General features: G+C 42.6%; 3 protein-coding genes across 3 annotated transcripts; all 3 read left to right on the top strand.

Annotated features, from left to right (window-relative positions):
* The first annotated feature begins 1182 nt into the window (after positions 1-1182).
* On the top strand, positions 1183-8926 carry LOC124267348 (cytochrome P450 2J1-like). Its single transcript, XM_046702262.1, has 6 exons — positions 1183-1612; positions 5820-6114; positions 6619-7058; positions 7168-7211; positions 7539-8001; positions 8696-8926. Exons 1-6 carry the CDS (start codon positions 1276-1278, stop codon positions 8872-8874), a joined length of 1758 nt encoding a protein of 585 aa, XP_046558218.1. The 5' UTR covers positions 1183-1275; the 3' UTR covers positions 8875-8926.
* A 1709-nt stretch (positions 8927-10635) lies between these two features.
* On the top strand, positions 10636-15423 carry LOC124267347 (cytochrome P450 2B5-like). The gene is made up of 3 exons (XM_046702261.1): positions 10636-10972; positions 11418-11467; positions 15031-15423. The coding sequence occupies exons 1-3, from the start codon at positions 10636-10638 to the stop codon at positions 15421-15423; spliced, it is 780 nt and encodes a 259-aa protein (XP_046558217.1).
* Positions 15398-17606, top strand: LOC124267340 (cytochrome P450 2U1-like). Its single transcript, XM_046702255.1, has 3 exons — positions 15398-15557; positions 16378-16818; positions 16928-17606. Exons 1-3 carry the CDS (start codon positions 15443-15445, stop codon positions 17056-17058), a joined length of 687 nt encoding a protein of 228 aa, XP_046558211.1. The 5' UTR covers positions 15398-15442; the 3' UTR covers positions 17059-17606.
* The last annotated feature ends 1449 nt before the right edge of the window (positions 17607-19055 follow it).

Here is a 19055-nt window from a genome sequence, read left to right as displayed (position 1 = left end):
GGAAACATGTTTTCCTTAGACAGTTCATGAGGCTCATGATTTGTATGAAGTAAGTGGATCGTTTACTGCAAAATCACTAGGATCCAGTCGTTAACAGTGAGTATAGAGCAAGTCTGTTTTATACGATTCACAAACTCACTAGAATGTTGAAAGATCTATTTACAAGCAAACGTAAATGATAAATTACACCAACTGTAACACTTTCAAACAACCAATGTTCGGTAATAGTTTGGGCACCTGCTTTTGAGAATGTAAAGGACGCATTAAAATGCGGAATCACGTTTGGCAGAAGAGGGATGCAACATATATCATGTTTGGAATTACATTTTCTCAGTAAAGTACAAAGTCTAGTACATTTCGGGCGTTAGATCCATCCGGGATTCGAACTCACGACCTCATAGTAAGGCACTTAATCAGCGATATAACCCACTCAGCCAGCGCAAAATTGGCAGCCTGACAATTGCTAGTCCAGATTACGTACTTTGTTTACCACTCTGACAAGTGTAAATTGGCCCGGCTCCCATTGCCGAAGCAATTCCAGATGGATACCCAAGGTGCTTTATAGTACTTTATCAAGTTCTGTGTCACTCAGCATGCAGTTGCATAATGCATATACACCGTAAACTCTTAACACCCACAGTGACACGTTCAGTTTGACGTACGTACCACACGGAAATTCGTCAAAGGGCCGGAATGCTGGAACAACTCTCAAACGACGTTTTCATTGGGGTGGGATTGGATGGCTATAGCAGCACACAAACATATATTAGTAGACGTAAACTGAACAGGAATACTTCGATCGGGTTGACACAATATCACATTACATTAACAATTGTCTAAACACACTAACAAGGTGTTTTGTATTCGTTCACCCAGAGATCCCAGAAAGACGATTCTGAAAACGATTAAATTCGACCATAGCGGAAATGAATGACCTCATTTTCAAAGCTGACTTGTAACGAGTGAGCCTGCTTAGCCCCTAAAGCAGTTTGCAGGTTTATCTAAATACATGTACCTCGACCAATACGAAAGGGAAAAACAAGCTTGGATAGCGCAATATATGGGACACCCGCCTTTGATAGCTGCTTGTCAACTCAATCGGAGGTAACCCACATACTGCCCTTAGCAAAACTGCAGTGTCGCGTTCACTCCAAGTCACGCTCTTGGGTTGATTCAATCTATCGACTGAATTACTGTATGTAGTTGCATCAGGCAGTGTATTATAGTGTACACTTATAAACACATCGTGGGTCGAGAAGTGGACAGTAGCAGACAATGGTGGATATATTCGCCTTCAGTCCTACAACTGTGTTGTTGTGTGTGGCCGTGCTAGTTTTGTTATGGCTGTTAACGCGGCGACCCTCAGGGCTCCCTCCCGGACCCCCTCTCCTCCCGTTTTTGGGGAATGTCCTCTCCATGAGCTCCGATCCCCGGATCACATTTAGAAGACTCAGGCAACGATATGGCGACATCTTCAGTGTGTACCTGTTCAACAAACCACTCATCGTCCTCAACGGTTACAGCACCCTGAAAGAAGCCATTGTCAAGAACGCCGACGTATTTTCTGAGAGGCCTCACACCACACTAAATGACTTCATTGCAAGAGGAAAAGGTAGGTGTCGTGATTTCGTACAGTACAGTATGAACCCTCTATGATCTTCACCTGTGTTCCAAATCACATCACCCACCTGTATTTCCAAAAGCGTGAACTGGACGTGCGTTGCCCCATATCACATTCTCACCTGCATTTTCACACACCACCTGAGCACGTGCGTTGCCCCATATCACATTCTCACCTGTGTTGCTTCAAACATCTGCAGGTGAGTTGCCATACATTGGATTCCCATCTGTGTTGCTTCAAACATCTGCAGGTGAGTTGCCATACATTGGATTCCCACCTGTGTTGCTTCAAACATCTGCAGGTTAGTTGCCATACATTGGATTCCCATCTGTGTTGCCTCAAAAATCTGCAGGTGAGTTGCCATACATTGGATTTCCACCTGTGTTGCTTCAATCATCTGTAGGTGAGTTGCCATACATTGGATTCCCACCTATGTTGCCTCAAACATCTGCAGGTGAGTTGCCATACATTGGATTACCACCTGTGTTGCTTCAAAAATCTGCAGGTGAGTTGCCATACATTGGATTTCCACCTGTGTTGCTTCAATCATCTGTAGGTGAGTTGCCATACATTGGATTCCCACCTGTGTTGCTTCAAACATCTGCAGGTGAGTTGCCATACATTGGATTTCCACCTGTGTTGCTTCAAACATCTGCAGGTGAGTTGCAAGACATTGGATTCCCACCTGTGTTGCCTCAAACATCTGCAGGTGAGTTGCCATACATTGGATTTCCACCTGTGTTGCTTCAATCATCTGCAGGTGAGTTGCCATACATTGGATTCCCACCTGTGTTGCTTCAAACATCTGCAGGTGAGTTGCCATACATTGGATTCCCACCTGTGGTGCTTCAAACATCTGCAGGTGAGTTGCCATACATTGGATTCCCACCTGTGTTGCCTCAAACATCTGCAGGTGAGTTGCCATACATTGGATTCCCACCTGTGTTGCTTAAAACATCTGCAGGTGAGTTGCCATGCATTGGATTTCCACCTGTGTTGCTTCAATCATCTGCAGGTTAGTTGCCATACATTGGATTTCCACTTGTGCTGCTTCATACCGGATCAGCACCTGCGTTGCCCCACATCATTTACCCACCTGTGTTGGTTCACACCACATCAGCACGTCCGTTGTCCCATATCACACTATGAGTATCACACTAACACCTTGCCTCGGTAAACTATTTGAAAAGCTCTTGCTCAAGCGAATTGGAAATAAATTGCTTAAATCAAATCCGGACTTTCCTGATAAGTTACAATGTGGATTTCGAAAAGAGCATGGAGCCATAATGTCTGTGTTTACTCTCATGGAGAGTATACAGTACTATAACCATAGAGATTCCCCTGTCTTTACAGCCTTTCTCGACAACGCAAAAGCGTTCGACAGAATTTGGCACGATGGTTTATTCTATAAACTTCATGAACTTGGTATTGGAGGTAATGCTTGGAAACTCTTACATCACTGTTATACCAATTAGTCCAGTACAATTAGTGGAAAAAATCACTGAACCTAAAAAAAAAATTGGTACAAAAATGGTTTTGTGTTTAAATCGTTTACAATAGTTATGTAAACAATATATAAAAAGTTCTCCCTTGGATGTTGATACTAAGTGGGGTTTTGGGGGGCAAATATTATGAAAAATGATATTTTTCAATTACTTTTTTCTATCTGAAAATAAGTCAGAAAAAGGAATAAAATCTTGCAAAATATACAACTGAAGTGTAAAAAATAGTAAATAATAAAAATTTAAATTGATAAAAAGTTATGAAATGAGGTTTGAACTGGACTTTGGACACTCCAGCGCACTTGAAACGAGTAAATGAGAGTTATCTCCCCATTGTTTAAAAATAAATTGTAGTAGCAGAATGGAAAGGAGGCTAGATGAGGCTATTGTTAACCTAATAGATAAAGGATAAAAAAGATAGCTAAAAGCTACAGTTAAAAGAGATGAGGAGGAGGACCGAGGTGATTCTGCTCCCATAATTAGCCCAAAGAACTATATGCACTGCGGTCGTGTAAAACTACGCACCTTGTTGATAAATGGGAAATTCTGTATCAAGATTTAAAAGAACTTGAATAAACATAATCCAGAATGATAGATTAGGAACATATAATACCATTCATATTTTTTGTGCTATTAATTTTAAAACAATTTCAAAACGTGATTGAAGGATAAGTCTGTTCTCTTTTAACTTTTGCTGGCAATTACATATTATCATGTGAGCAGAATTGAGTGAACCCTAACAAATATTTATAGTATACAGTCAGGCCACGTTAATCCAAACACTTCCGTTTTTCATCAAAAACTTTCGGATAGTGAAACGTACGGACTACTGAAACGAACCATTATATGTACACCACCACAGTAGTATAGAGTTACTTCCCTTTGACACACCGAGACAAGAACATAAGAACGTCTGCATGTACATGTATCAAATGACTGTAACTGGTAAATATTTTATCTCATTTGAAATCTCAGCAACAAAAACGGACTGGAATCTACATGAAAAACTTGACACATAAACTGAACATATAACATGTATTTTTCATGAAAAACATACCAATCTTTTTCTTACAATTGTTATCATTAACTTAGGCTCCTTGTAGTGAGTGAGTTAAGTTTATAAGTTTTTATGTGTGTGCGCGTGCGCGCGCACTTTGTACTTTCATGACCATTAACACATAGGGCCGCTACTCAGTGCAGCTTTAAGTCAAACCCATGCCGACACATGGGGTGAGTGAGTGAGTTTAATTTTACGGTGCACTCTGCAATATTCCAGCTATATGGCGGCGGCCTGTAAATAATCGAGTCTGGAACAGACAATCCAGTGATCAACAGTATGAGCATCGATCTGAAATTGACATTATAAGCAGATCAAAAACATATTTTGCGTACAATATTTTGACACATCAATGAATAACTCAGCATAATTTCAGGACATTAGGTGAATGTTTGCATTCCATTCAGACTCTTGACTTCAGTGTCTAGTGTGACCACCATGAGCGGCAATAACTGCAGCACAGAGTCGATGCATGGAGTACACCAATCGATTGATGAAGGCCATTGGCACCTGGAACCACACTCTGAGAAAGGCCTGGCACAATAAATCGGCTGTGTTCGGCCTTGGTATGACATTATTCAGTCTCCTCTGAATTTCATCCCAAAGATGTTCTTTTGGGTTTAAATCAGGACTAAGGGCTGGCCACTGCATAATGTGGACCCGTTCTGCTGTAGGAAGTCCCGTGTAGCTCTAGCAGTATGGGCCCGGACGTTATCATGCTGGAAAATGTTGTTCCGGTGACGTACGAAATGTGGTATGACGTGGGGTCAGAGAGCTTGGTTGTTGCTGCAGCCTGTAGATGGTCCGAACGTTGACCTGGAAGTGATTGGCAACGGCTTGTGCAGTGTGGCCAGCTTCAAGCCTTCCTAGCGCCTGGTTCCTCTCAGCTGTCGTGAGTTGCGGCATCCTGCTGACGTTGTAATGTGAATGTTTCAACAAGGTTTGGGGTGCATGTTATAGGGCTGGTCCTTGTGAACAGCACGTGCAGCAGGAGTTGCATGAAAAACATGGAGAACACCGTTACCACTCCGAGATCAGGTTGCGTTTTTGACACCATTTCCTGGGTTCCATTCTGAGTTTGGAAGGAATGTCTATGCTCAGATAAAGTTGGAGATGTTGTCAAAAGTATGCAATCAAAACATTAAATGAGTTTACAGTTATCCGTTTCTGCGAAGGAAAATTCCAAACTGACGTTTCTTTTGCTGCTTAATATATATCAAATGTAAGTAGACACCACCTGATCAGACATACATCAGCATTCATGCCATAAGAAACCACTTTACCATACTTTCTCAAAAGGAAGAAGTTATCCCATTTGCGTAGGTCGATGCTCATGATGTTGATCACTGGATTGCCTGGTCCAGACTCGATTATTTACACACCATCGCCAGCTGGAATGTTGCTGAGTGCGGCGTAAAACAACAAACCAACCAACTTAAAACTAAGAGCGTACATTCAAATAGCTTGGTAAAAGAATGAGAAATTAAAATTTACAGTTGATTACGATATTAACATTCATGTTCTTGAAAACCAGACTCTCTCTTCTGTACCGGCCAACCTTTGTGGTATTATGTTTATGTCATGTTTTCCATTTGCAACGTGTGTTCAAATAAGTCAATTTTATCATCTTTGTATACAGGTGTTGTTGCAACATCTGGAGAGCTCTGGCGCGAGCAAAGACGCTTCGCCCTCAACACTCTCAGGGAGTTTGGAGCAGGCAGGAACATCATGGAGGATAAAATACACGAGGAAATCTCACAGTTTATCGAGGCCTTTGAGGCAGAAGGAGGGCAAGGCTTTGACTGCAAACGCCTGGTGTGCAACGCAGTGTCCAATGTCATCTGCTCCACTGTATTCGGCAAACGATTTGAATATACTGACCCGCTTTTTTATTACATTTTTAAAAGCCATGGACGAAAATGTTGCCAATGTTGGTGCGGCTGGAGTGTTGAATAATAATAATAATAATAATAAATGCATATTTATAATGCGCCCCTTCCACACCCTAAGGCATGCTCAAAGCGCTACAGAATATTTACACTGGAGTATTTACAGATGAAGTTATACATAGTATACTGAGAAAAGGTGGGTTTTAAGTCTGGACTTAAAAATGTCAATTGTGGCAGAGCTTTTAAGGGCACATGGGAGAGAGTTCCAGAGCACAGGCGCGGAGTAAGAGAACGATCGGTGTCCGAAGGATGTCAGTTTGTAGGATGGGATGACCAGTCGGTTTTGTGTGTTTGAGCGCAAGTTGCGTGCGGGGACATACGGATGTAGGAGTTCAGACAAGTAGGGGGGAGCCAAACCATGGAGGCACTTGTACGTCAGACAGAGGATCTTAAAGTCAATTCTGGCCCTAACTGGTAGCCAATGCAGTTCTTTCAACACTGGTGTTATATGGGAACGTTTAGAAGTCTTGCTGATGATGCGGGCGGAAGTATTTTGGAGGATAAAATACACGAGGAAATCTCACAGTTTATCGAGGCCTTTGAGGCAGAAGGAGGGCAAGGCTTTGACTGCAAACGCCTGGTGTGCAACGCAGTGTCCAATGTCATCTGCTCCACTGTATTCGGCAAACGATTTGAATATACTGACCCGCTTTTTATTACATTTTTAAAAGCCATGGACGAAAATGTTGCCAATGTTGGTGCGGCTGGAGTGTTGAATGTGCTGCCTATTGTGCGCTTTCTGCCAGGAGATCTATTCAAATTTAAGAAGACAATGCAGAATGTCGAGAAAATCGAATCACTGCTCATAGACCCTATGACAGAGGAACACTTGAAGAATCACGACGATGACAACGTGGACGACTTCATCCACGCCTACATCAAGGAAATGAGACTTCGCAAAGCGAAACAAGAGGACACGACCTTAGACTGTAAGCATACTAAACCAAGTTAAATAGTTGTATGATTTTCTAACTCCATTTTGCCTTTTGTTTCGCCCTTTGGGTGAAAAACAGAATATATGTAGTTCGTGTGTTACAGATGATATCTTTGAGAACTGCGTGTCTGCATATAGTGGAAGAAAGGTGAAAATGATGCGATGCCTGGGTTAATCACCGTGTCCATGTACAAGAAAGGAGAACATCACTTCACATAGATCAACAAACCCTATTTGATTCGACCTTCGATATGGCTGAAATACTGCCGATGTGTACTCACTCATTCACTGATTCGGCCTTCGGTTTTTTCAATAAGATGGAATTGACACAGTAGTAAACTCTGAGGGTATATATCTGTCCGGATAGAAGAGAGAAGAAACCGTCTCCGTGACCTTACTTTCGTATGCACATGCATTTAGTTTCATTGCAGTTTAATTTACACAGTGTTTTCGAATCATTTTATTTCAACAAAAGGCTTCCGTCGGACCTTGTTTCAGCGAGAACCTGAAAAAGGTTATAGCAGACCTCTTCGTGGCCGGAACGGAAACCACTGCTACTACCATACGATGGACCATGATCTACTTACTCAACAATCCGGAAATACAGGAAAGGTGTTTCCGAGAGATCCAGGAAAATATCGGCCAGAGCAGATTGCCCTCCATGAAGGACAAAACCAGCCTGCCCTACATGGAAGCAACCATTATGGAAGTCTTGAGACGAGCTGATATCGCCCCTACAGCTCTCCCACATACCGTTCCCCACGATGTCCAGTTCAGGGGCTACACGTTCCCAAAAGGCGTACAAGTCATAGCGATGCTTGATTCCGTCCTACAAGACCCGGATGTGTGGGGTGATCCAGACAACTTTCGGCCTGACCGTTTCCTTGACGCCAGTGGCAAGATTGTAAAGAAAGATGAGTTCATTCCCTTCTCTCTGGGTAAGTTAAGTCGCTGGAGAAGCAGCAATATATGGTCAATCTTTATAAACGAATTCAACATTGAAGTGTTTTTACAAACGATTACAAATGGTTGTATCTTAAATTTAGTTGTTCAACCTGTCGAGTAAGGAAACTTCCAAACATATGACATATCAGTTATTCGTTAGTCTGAAAATGTGTTAATCGAAATATGTCTATTTAGAACTCTAATCTATGTTGGCCTAATACATACACATAACACCAAATATCATTCTTGTTTTAATGAATTGTACATTATTTTAGCTGTCTTTACAAATAAACATGCACTTTCGAGTAAAAGGAACAACACCAAGATTATATTTACTAAAGATATTGGACTCGGGTCCGGTGAAGGTCCGGGTTAGAATTGATCCTCAGTAACCCATGCTTGTCGTAAAAGGCAACTAACGAGATCGGGTGGTCAAGCTCGCTGACTTAGTGGACACATGTCATCGGTTCCCAATTGCGTAGATCGATGTTCATGCTGTTGCTCACTGGATTGTCTGGTCCAGACTCGATTATTTACAGACCGCCGCCATATAGCTGGAATATTGCTGAGTGCGGCATAAAACTAAACTCACTCAATTACTACTAAACATATTGATACGCATAAGGCTTGTATTTCCTGACACAATGCATGTAGGCTATTTACAACCGAAGATTTGAAATATTTCAGGTCGAAGGGTTTGTCTGGGTGAGGCCATGGCTCGGATGGAGTTATTCCTTTTCTTGACCACCATGATCCAGAGGTTCAAGTTCATTCCGGTGGATGGCCAGATGCCTTCTTTGGATGGAACGATGGGCATAACCAATTCTCCAAGACCATTCGTCATGAAAGCCATTCCCAGAGTTTAATCACTCTATGCGAGTGAGTGGGTAGTGTTAAGGCAGAATTGAGCAACTATCCAGCTAGGTATTGTCTGTTTTAACAATGCATGATCCCAACACATACGGTAATCCAGAGAGATAGAAAGTTTTTGTCAAGCCATGTCACTGAAAGCCCAAGGACTTCACACTCAGGCCTCTGTGTCCGCCGTCCGTCGTATAAATCGTCGTAAAGAATCCAGAAAACCAATGAAACTGGAAGTTGCCACACTTATTTCCACCACTGATGATACTTCTCTTTCCACAAGTTCGAATCTGATATTGGGCATAGCTGCCTCAGCAGTTAACAATGTGAAAACAATATTTATGGCCGCTGCTAATTACTCTTGCATGATCTCGAAATCCATTATTGTTTGTGCTAACATCTCTGCAATGGTGAATGGGGATACAGTGATTGTGCTGACGACGACACCATGTTTCTTATGTATATCATTTGGATTTTACTGCGTCTTTTGTGATTCAATAAAAATACTGTGCTGTTGGAAACATGTTTTCCTTAGACAGTTCATGAGGCTCATGATTTGTATGAAGTAAGTGGATCGTTTACTGCAAAATCACTAGGATCCAGTCGTTAACAGTGAATATAGAGCAAGTCTGTTTTATACGATTCACAAACTCACTAGAATGTTGAAAGTTCTATCTACAAGCAAACGTAAATGATAAATTACACCAACTGTAACACCGACAAACAACCAATGTTCGGTAATAGTTTGGGCACCTGCTTTTGAGAATGTAAAGGACGCATTAAAATGCTGAATCACTTTTTGCAGAAGAGGGATGCAACATATATCATGTTTGGGACTACATTTTCTCAGTAAAGTACAAAGTCTAGTACATTTTGGGCGTTAGATCCATCCGAAATTCGAACTCACGACCTCATAGTAAGGCACTTAATCAGCGATATAACCCACTCAGCCAGCGCAAAATTGGCAGCCTGACAACTGCTAGTCAAGATTACGTACTTTGTTTACCACTCTGACAAGTGTAAATTGGCCCGGCTCCCATTGCCGAAGCAATTTCAGATGGATGCCCAAGGTGCTTTATAGTACTTTATCAAGTTCCATCTGCTGTGTCACTCAGCATGCAGTTGCATAATGCATATACACCGTAAACTCTTAACACCCACAGTGACACGTTCAGTTTGACGTACGTACCACACGGAAATTCGTCAAAGGGCCGGAATGCTGGAACAACTCTCAAACGACGTTTTCATTGGGGTGGGTTTGGATGGCTATAGCAGCACACAAACATATATAAGTAGACGTAAACTGAACAGGAAAACTTCGATCGGGTTGACACAATATCACATTACATCAACAATTGTCTAAACACACTAACAAGGTGTATTCGTTCACCCAGAGATCCCAGAAAGACGATTCTGAAAACGATTAAATTCGACCATAGCGGAAATGAATGACCTCATTTTCAAAGCTGACTTGTAACGAGTGAGCCTGCTTAGCCCCTAAAGCAGTTTGCAGGTTTATCTAAAAACATGTACCTTGACCAATACGAAAGGGAAAAATAGGCTTGGATAGCGCAATATATGGGACACCCGCCTTTGATAATTGCTTGTCAACTCAATCGGAGGTGACCCACATACTGCCCTTAGCAAAACTGCAGTGAAGCGTTCGCTCCAAGTCACTGAATTACTGCATGTAGTTGCATCAGGCAGTGTATTATAGTGTTCACTTATAAACACATCGTGGGTCGAGAAGTGGACAGTAGCAAACAATGGTGGATATATTCGCCTTCAGTCCTACAACCGTGTTGCTGTGTGTGGCCGTGCTAGTTTTGTTATGGCTGTTAACGCGGCGACCCTCAGGGCTCCCTCCCGGCCCCCCTCTCCTCCGGTTTTTTGGGAATGCCCTCTCTATGGGTTTCGATCCCAGGGTCACGTTTAAAAAACTCAGGCAAAAATATGGGGACATCTTCAGTGTGTACCTGTTCAACAAACCACTCATCGTCCTCAACGGCTACAGCACTCTGAAAGAAGCCATTGTCAAGAACGCTGACGTCTTTTCTGAGAGGCCTCACACCACACTAAATGACTTCATTGCGAGAGGAAAAGGTAGGTGTCTCGCTTTCTATCTTCACCTTTGTTCCAAATCACATCCCCCACCTGTATTTCCAACAGCGTTATCAGTACGTGTGTTGCCCCATATCACATTCTCACCTGCATTTTCACACACCACCTGAGCACGTGCGTTGCCCCTTATCACATTCTCACCTGCATGTTCACACAACCTGAGCATGTGCGTTGCCCCATATCACATTCTCACCTGCATATTCACACACCACCTGAGTATTTGCGTTGCCCCATATCACATTATCCTCTGTTTTTCCGTTTATCATATCAGCACGTCCGTTGACCCACATCATATTCTCACCTGTGTTGCTTCAAACATATACAGGTGAGTTGCCATACATTGGATTCCCACCTGTGTTGCTTCAAACATCTGCAGGTGAGTTGCAATACTTTGGATTCCCACCTGTGTTGCTTCAAACCTATACAGGTGAGTTGCCATACATTGGATCCCACCTGTGTTGCTTCAAACATCTGCAGGTGAGTTGCCCTACTTTGGATCCGCACCTGTGTTGCTTCAAACATCTGCAGGTGAGTTGCCATACATTGGATTCCCACCTGTGTTGCTTCAAACATCTGCAGGTGAGTTGCCATACATTGGATTCCCACCTGTGTTGCTTCAAACATATACAGGTGAGTTGCAATACATTGGATTCCCACCTGTGTTGCTTCAAACATCTGCAGGTGAGTTACCATACTTTGGATTCCCACCTGTTTTGCTTCAAACATCTGCAGGTGAGTTGCCATACATTGGATTCCCACCTGTGTTACTTCAAACATCTGCAGGTGAGTTGCAATACATTGGATTCCCACCCGCGATGCTTCAAACATCTGCAGGTGAGTTGCCATACTTTGGATTCCCACCTGTGTTACCTCAAACATCTGCAGGTGAGTTGCAATACATTGGATTCCCACCCGTGATGCTTCAAACATCTGCAGGTGAGTTGCCATACATTGAATTCCTACCTGTGTTGCTTCATACAGGGGATCAGCACCTTCCTTGCCCCACATCATATACCCACCTGTGTTGGTTTACACCACATCAACTTTGTTCCATATTATATTCTCACCTGTGTTCACATTTTCACCTGTTGTTCAACACATCAGATCAACTGTGCCTTGTCCCATATTAATTTTCCACCGTTGTTAAGGCAACATAATGTTCCCATACTTGCCAAAGAAGACGGTCATGAATATTTTGAAAACTGCCTTGATTGTCACTTACAAGTACAATGCTGTGTATGTGTTGCTGAAACACCACAGATATCATAAATAAATGCAACGTTGTCAGCGCCTCACGTTCCTCCCCAACGATTCGGTCGACGTTGACGTGTTCATCACATCCCGGATGCCCACATCATGCAGTCGTCTCATCACTGTGATCCTGCTGATGCGGTGTTGCTGCTGATGACGTCACTGATTACGCAGATTGGATGAGTGAGTGACTGAATGTAGTTTTACGCCGCTTTTGGCAATATTCCGGAAATATATCACGGCGGGGGACACCAGAAATGGGCTTAAACGCTTTAACCACAAGGCTACCCGACCGCCCCATAGGTTGGAAAATGCGCAGGTGATGGTCATGTTGCTGGGTGGTCACTCTCGGTCTTCTACCTCTGGAACTGTCAGATGTCTAGCCAGTCCGATTGACGCGTCTCATTAGTCGATGTTGGTCTGCCTTCTTATACATCTGAATGTTCTGGCATTATGGCTATTCGAAGCCCCATTATGCGACATTCCAAAGGCGCCTTCTTGATCCGCTTTTTGCTTTTTAATGGGTATACCACCAGTGTGCGAAATAGTTTCCAAATTTTGCTAGCGAGTCAGGCTAGATATGCCTGAAAGTTACTAGCCCACAAAATAATTCACTAACCCGAAATTTGAATGTAGAAGCTAAACAAAAGATTACAAAAATAGACGAGATATTGTCGGCAATATCATCATTATTCATCATTAAGTTGTTACTATGATGAACATTTTTATCAGGCCAGGGGTGGAATTAACTTTAAAATTGTTCGTGAACTCCGGTACAGTGGCACATGTAAAATCACTTGCCCTAATAATTTTTCCACTATACTGACCGATTTTCTTGTTGATTCTTTAAATAAACAGCATAATTAACATTGGAAAGTCACTGGACACCGGTACATTTGCTTGCCCGACAGAAAAAAAACACTGGACTTGGGCGTCGGGCAATGGATTATTTCCACTCCTGCAGGCCATAATCTTGCATGATTTAAAAGTGTATTATAACTTAACAAGTCGGAGAGAGAGATATATTTACAAAATGACCCCATGAAAGTTCACTATCCAGTCGGGCCAGTGACTGTGGAGATTTACTGGCTCGACTGGAGATTTACTAGCCATTGGCTAGCGGGCCAGTGGCTATTTCGCACACTGTATACCACTAACACTCTCAGTCAACTGTGTTCCATACTTGAATATGACATGCACGTTGGATTCAACAGAATCACCATTTTAATGATTTTAGACGCACATCAGTGTATAGGATGTATGTGCTGTTTTAGCGACACGTACAAACTGATTGCGACTTGGTAGTCACAATCAGAACACTTTTCAAAAGATTTACTCTGTGAGTTGTTTTTTTTAGATAATTCCCACACACCCAGTCTTTTCCCACAGAGGTTATTTGTCATATCTTCCTACGCACCTCTGTTCTAATGGTTTCGAGTGTTCAGGATTCGTGATTGGTTGCAATCAGATTTAGTGGTGCAATCAGCGACGTTGTTTCAAAAGTGATCATTCGCAAGGCCTCGGTAATTTCCGTATGCTTCGGGAAAACTAGAACCTCTTCCCCTGCCCGATGCGCAAACGTTTCTTCTAGACAGAACTCATGTAATGCCAGAGCAATGGCGTCTCCATTGCCCTCGTTGACAACGGACAAGCTTGCCATTTAATGTCTTGTGTGTCACGTCAACACAAGTCCCCGACAGAGAAGAGGGATATTTGTGGCCCCACTGTTACTTGCATTAGTCAAGTTGGCTCTAAGTCGATGTAACTTTACACGTGTTCTGATTGGATAGATAAAAGGGAGATAATTCGTGTTGCGATTTGTTTGCCGCTAGGGGATTTTACGAGAACCGGGAAATATGGCCGTATTAGAACAGGTTCGTAGGAAGATATGACAAGTAGCCTCTGTGGGAAGAGAATGCCAAACACCAAACAGGTGTATATTTTATTGGTTTGAGGCGCAATCGCGTCATTCTATGCCTAAGGTAAAAACAATTAAGCCTAACCCTAATACTAACCCTAAACCTAAACCTAACCCTAAACACCCGAAATAATCCAAATAAATTGAACATATTTCAAGGGGGGGATACGGGTCGAACTCTTACCCGTGAGCGCTATGTATCTTAGACCTTTGATAAGAAATGTCATAAACTGGAAATGAGAGTACCGAACTCTAATTGACGGAGGTGTGGTCATCGTGGTGCTCTTGAAATCAGCTTCACCACCCAAATCATCTCACGTCCGTCTCACTAAATTTCTTAATTTACTCAGGTGCCTCCGATGCTGTTCTAGTTTTGTACATTAGTTTAGTTTCCTACTGAATTCCCCTCACTTCAAGTCAAGCTGAAATGCACCTCTCATACCGATACATATATATAAGTAGGCATCACTTAATCAAACATGCATCAGCACTCATACCACAAGAAACCACTTTACCATACTTTCTCAAAAGGAAGAAGTTATCCCATTTGCGTAGGTCGATGCTCATGATGTTGATCACTGGATTGCCTGGTCTAGACTCGATTATTTACACACCATCGCCAGCTGGAATATTGCTGAGTGCGGCGTAAAATAACAAACCAACCAACTTAAAAGTAAGAGCGTACATTCAAATAGCTTGGTAAAAGAATGAGAAATTAGAATTTACAGTTGATTACGATATTAACATTCATGTTCTTGAAAACCAGACTCTCTCTTCTGTGCCGGCCAACCTTTGTGGTTTTATGTTTATGTCATGTTTTCCATTTGCAACGTGTGTTCAAATAAGTCAATTTTATCATCTTTGTATACAGGTGTTGCTGGAACATCTGGAGAGCTCTGGCGCGAACAAAGACGATTCGCCCTCAACACCCTCAGGAGAGTTCGGAGCAGGCAGGAATATCATGGAGGACAAAATACACGAGGAAATCTCACAGTTTATCGAGGCCCTCGAGGCAGAACGAAGGCAAAGCTTTGACTGCAAACGCCTGGTGCACAACGCAGTATCCAATGTCATCTGCTCCACTGTATTCGGCAAACGGTTTGAATTTTCTGACCCCCTTTTTATTACATTTTTAAAAGCCATGGAAAAAAATGTTGCCAATGTTGGAGCGGCTGGAGTGTTGAATGTGCTGCCTATTGTGCGCTTTTTCCAGGGGGATCTATTCAAATTTAAAGTGACAATGCAGAATGTCTGGATAAATTGAATCACTGCTCCTTGACCCAATGATAGAGGAACACTTGAAGAATCACGACGATGACAACGTGGACGACTTCATCCACGCCTACATCAAGGAAATGAGACTTCGCAAAGAGAAACAAGAAGATACGACCTTAGACTGTAAGCATATCGAACGTATCTTAAGCAGTTGTACATAGCTGATTTGATAACTCCCTTTTGCCTTTCGTTTGGCCATTGGAAGACAAAACAGTATATACGCTGTTCGCGTGTAAATGGTTAGTGAGTGAGTATGGTTTTACGACGCTTTTAGCAATATTCCAGCAACACCCGGGCAGGGGACACCAGAAATGGGCTTCACACAGTGTAAATGGTGATGTCTTTAGGCGGGGAGTGTAATTGGTAGGGCCAAAATGGCGCACTTCATCAACCCCTGGCACATCTCACACTGGATGCTTGTGCAACGGAGGGAAATGACACTTCACATAGATTAACGAACCATTATTTCATGCTGCCCTTGATTCTGGCTCAATGGGATGAAATAAAAAATATTCCTGGTGTCCTCTGTTGGTGGGTGAGTGAGCGAGTTTAGTTTTTTGCCGCTTTTAGCAATATTTCAGCAATATCACATCGGAGGACATCAGAAATGGGCTTCACACTCTGTACACACGTTGGGAATCGATCCCTGTGATTAGCGAACGCTTCAACCATCAGGGTTCCCCACTACCCGGATGAAAGTGAGGTTATACATCAGTCCGCGGAGAAATCAGTCTCTTTGCTTTCTTATTTGCGTACATTTAGTTGTACTCTGATTGCCCTGTGAGTCTATAATCTTGCATTGGGGCCTTCTCTCTCCTAATCAAAAAATATATTTCCAATGTTTTATGTTTCATTGCAGTTTAATCTTACACACTGTTTACGAATCATTATATCTCATACGAAGTACTAGTATTAATGAAGATTCTCTTGTACCTCGTTTCAGTGGAGAACCTGCAAAGGGTTATAGCAGACCTCTTCGTGGCCGGAACAGAGACAACAGCTACTACAATACGATGGACCATGGTCTACTTACTCCACTATCCGGAAATACAGGAAAGGTGTTTCCGAGAGATCCAGGAAAATATCGGCCAGAGTAGACGCCCCTCGATGAAGGACAAAACCAAGCTGCCCTACGTGGAGGCAACCATTATGGAAGTCTTGAGACGAGCTGATATTGCGCCTGTAGCTCTCCCACACGCCGTTCCCCACGATGTCCAGTTCAGGGGATACACGTTCCCAAAAGGTGTCCAAATCATAGCGATGCTTGATTCAGTCCTTCAAGACCCGGATGTGTGGGGTGATCCAGACAACTTCCGGCCTGACTGTTTCCTTGACGACAGTGGCACGGTTGTAAAGAGAGATGAGTTCATTCCCTTCTCTCTGGGTGAGTTTAGTCGCTGGAAAAACAGCAACAAATGACATATCTCTATACAAATTAAACCTTACATGCTTTCAAGTGGGAGATTTAAACCTAAATGTTTGAAATATTTCAGGTCGAAGAGTTTGTCTGGGCGAGTCCATGGCCCGGATGGAGTTGTTCCTCTTCCTGACCACCATGATCCAGAGGTTCAAGTTTGTCCCGGTGGATGGTCAGATGCCTTCTTTGGATGGAATCATGGGTTAATCGTATTCTCCAAGACCATTCGTCATGAAAGCAATTCCCCGACTTTAATCACTTTATGTGAGTGAGCGAGGGAGTTGGTAGAGTAAAGGAGAAAAGAGAAAGGGCGAGAAGAAACTGGAGAGTTTGTTTGAGTGAGTGAGTGAGTAGGTGTTCAGACTGCTTTTAGAAACAATTCAACATAGAATTGCCTTTACATATTATACCTATGTTCGGAATTGAACCTGGCGAGCTTTGAACTGTGTCTACTGGCCCACTCCACCCTCCTTAACCAATTTTGTTATCAACCCTTAGCTATAGTGCATCCTTTCCGTGTTACAAAGAGGTGTTGTTCTATACTTCATAACCTTGACCTTTACATACCCAGGGCCAGGCATCGGCGGCATTTCAGAATACCTAATGAGTTGCTTCCGTAGCCAAGACAGGGTAAACCGGTTATTGTTTGGGGATAACAGTTGATAACCACCAGAGTCAGCCATGTTTTGTCCATTACACACTGGATCACATGTCCAGAACTCACAACCGGGTAAACCGGTTATTGTTTGGGGATAACTGTTGATAACCACCAGTCCCTGAAAGGATTCAGATTAGAATTGATTTTCAGCAAACGGCAACCAACGGAATTGGGAGGTCAAGCTCGTTGAGATGGTTGATTCATGTGGTGAGTGAGTGAGTTTAGTTTTACGCCGCACTCAGCAATATTCCAGCTATATGGCGGCGGTCTGTAAATAATCGAGTCTCGGCCAGACAATCCAGTGATCAACAGCATGAGCATCGATCTGCGCAATTGGGAACCGATGACATGTGTCAACCAAGTCAGCGAGCCTGACCACCCGATCCCGTTACGACAAGCATGGGTTACTGAAAACCAATATTCTAACCCAGATGTACACGGGTCGTTGATGCATGTCATCGTATCCAAGTTGCGTACATAGTGTCAATCACTGGATTGTCGAGTCCAGATTCGATTTTTTACAGACCGCCGTCATATGGCTGGAATATTTATGAGTGCGGCGTTAAACAACTATCCAGCAACCAAACCCTATCAAGAGACATCATTGTGTGTTTTGTGAACAGAACTCTTGATACCAGCATATCATGACATGTGTAGTATGGTGATCTACTTTAGTTGCTGGCGATCTATAGCCCATTTTTATGCTGTAATGTCCTAAATAGTATATACTTTTAAGTCACATGCTAGTATTAAATCTTCAACTGTGACATTCTGGTCCTTGTACTGTCCTTCGCAGACAGATTTTAAGATATCACATTATAACGTATTAAGATATTACCCTTTTTAGTCACGTTTTGGCTGAAATATTTCCAAAGTGACTATTAATTTTAACTCACCCAATCGTGACATGTGTTTCTTAAATAATAACATCAGACGGAGCATCTGCTAATATATCTGTCTGAAACTAATCATCTTGAGAAATCCAATTGTCATGAAAAGTCAAATCTGTATTTGGAAACTAGTAACCTGAATTATTATCAAATAGGCATGCTTATCATGGGACAAAACCTTTCAGTTGTGTCGTGGTGTTGGCCCCAGTGCAGCACTCGACATGCATTATTATACTGGGTCTATTGGCCCAACGTTTGCCCGATAGAGCATGCTTTCTTTTCTGTCTGCTCTACAACACGTAAAACCTTTGAGTAATATTATATTATTTTTATATTTTTATTTTATTTTTCATTTTGGATGATTCATGCAATACAGATTATCGTACAAGCCGTTAGTTGATGTGACTGTGTGTGTCACAGACTTTGCACAGTTCGTTCATTTTCTTCTTAGTAATAGTAATTCATTTATATAGCGCCGAGTATCTATCTGACTAGTTGCTCACTGGACGCTGTAATCAGAATCTGATTATTATTACCAAGGATAACCCAAGCTGCCAACCGGTACTCATTTTCTGCTTGGTGAACAGAGGCAATTTTTGAGACCACATGTATCACATGTGCCTCGTTGGGGGGCAGGACTGAAGTCCTAGAAACTC

The sequence above is a fragment of the Haliotis rubra genome, unplaced genomic scaffold (genome assembly GCF_003918875.1).
Source record: "Haliotis rubra isolate DU_JTF1 unplaced genomic scaffold, ASM391887v1 Scf1304, whole genome shotgun sequence".
Lineage (NCBI taxonomy): Eukaryota > Metazoa > Mollusca > Gastropoda > Lepetellida > Haliotidae > Haliotis > Haliotis rubra.
The sequence above is the reverse complement of the archived record's forward strand: the minus strand, read 5'-3'. Positions and strand labels throughout refer to the sequence as shown.

What these genes read in the sequence shown, in the direction of transcription:
- LOC124267348 (XM_046702262.1), top strand. Translation starts at nt 1,276, where the DNA reads ATGGTGGATATATTCGCCTTCAGTCCTACAACTGTGTTGTTGTGTGTG. An exon ending in CGAAAATGTTGCCAATGTTG is followed by an intron (nt 6,115 to 6,618) that starts GTGCGGCTGGAG and finishes TGCGGGCGGAAG; the next exon opens with TATTTTGGAGGATAAAATAC. An exon ending in GTTCATTCCCTTCTCTCTGG is followed by an intron (nt 8,002 to 8,695) that starts GTAAGTTAAGTC and finishes GAAATATTTCAG; the next exon opens with GTCGAAGGGTTTGTCTGGGT.
- LOC124267347 (XM_046702261.1), top strand. Translation starts at nt 10,636, where the DNA reads ATGGTGGATATATTCGCCTTCAGTCCTACAACCGTGTTGCTGTGTGTG. An exon ending in CTTCATTGCGAGAGGAAAAG is followed by an intron (nt 10,973 to 11,417) that starts GTAGGTGTCTCG and finishes AAACCTATACAG; the next exon opens with GTGAGTTGCCATACATTGGA. An exon ending in GTTGCTTCAAACATCTGCAG is followed by an intron (nt 11,468 to 15,030) that starts GTGAGTTGCCCT and finishes CTTTGTATACAG; the next exon opens with GTGTTGCTGGAACATCTGGA.
- LOC124267340 (XM_046702255.1), top strand. Translation starts at nt 15,443, where the DNA reads ATGATAGAGGAACACTTGAAGAATCACGACGATGACAACGTGGACGAC. An exon ending in AGAAGATACGACCTTAGACT is followed by an intron (nt 15,558 to 16,377) that starts GTAAGCATATCG and finishes ACCTCGTTTCAG; the next exon opens with TGGAGAACCTGCAAAGGGTT. An exon ending in GTTCATTCCCTTCTCTCTGG is followed by an intron (nt 16,819 to 16,927) that starts GTGAGTTTAGTC and finishes GAAATATTTCAG; the next exon opens with GTCGAAGAGTTTGTCTGGGC.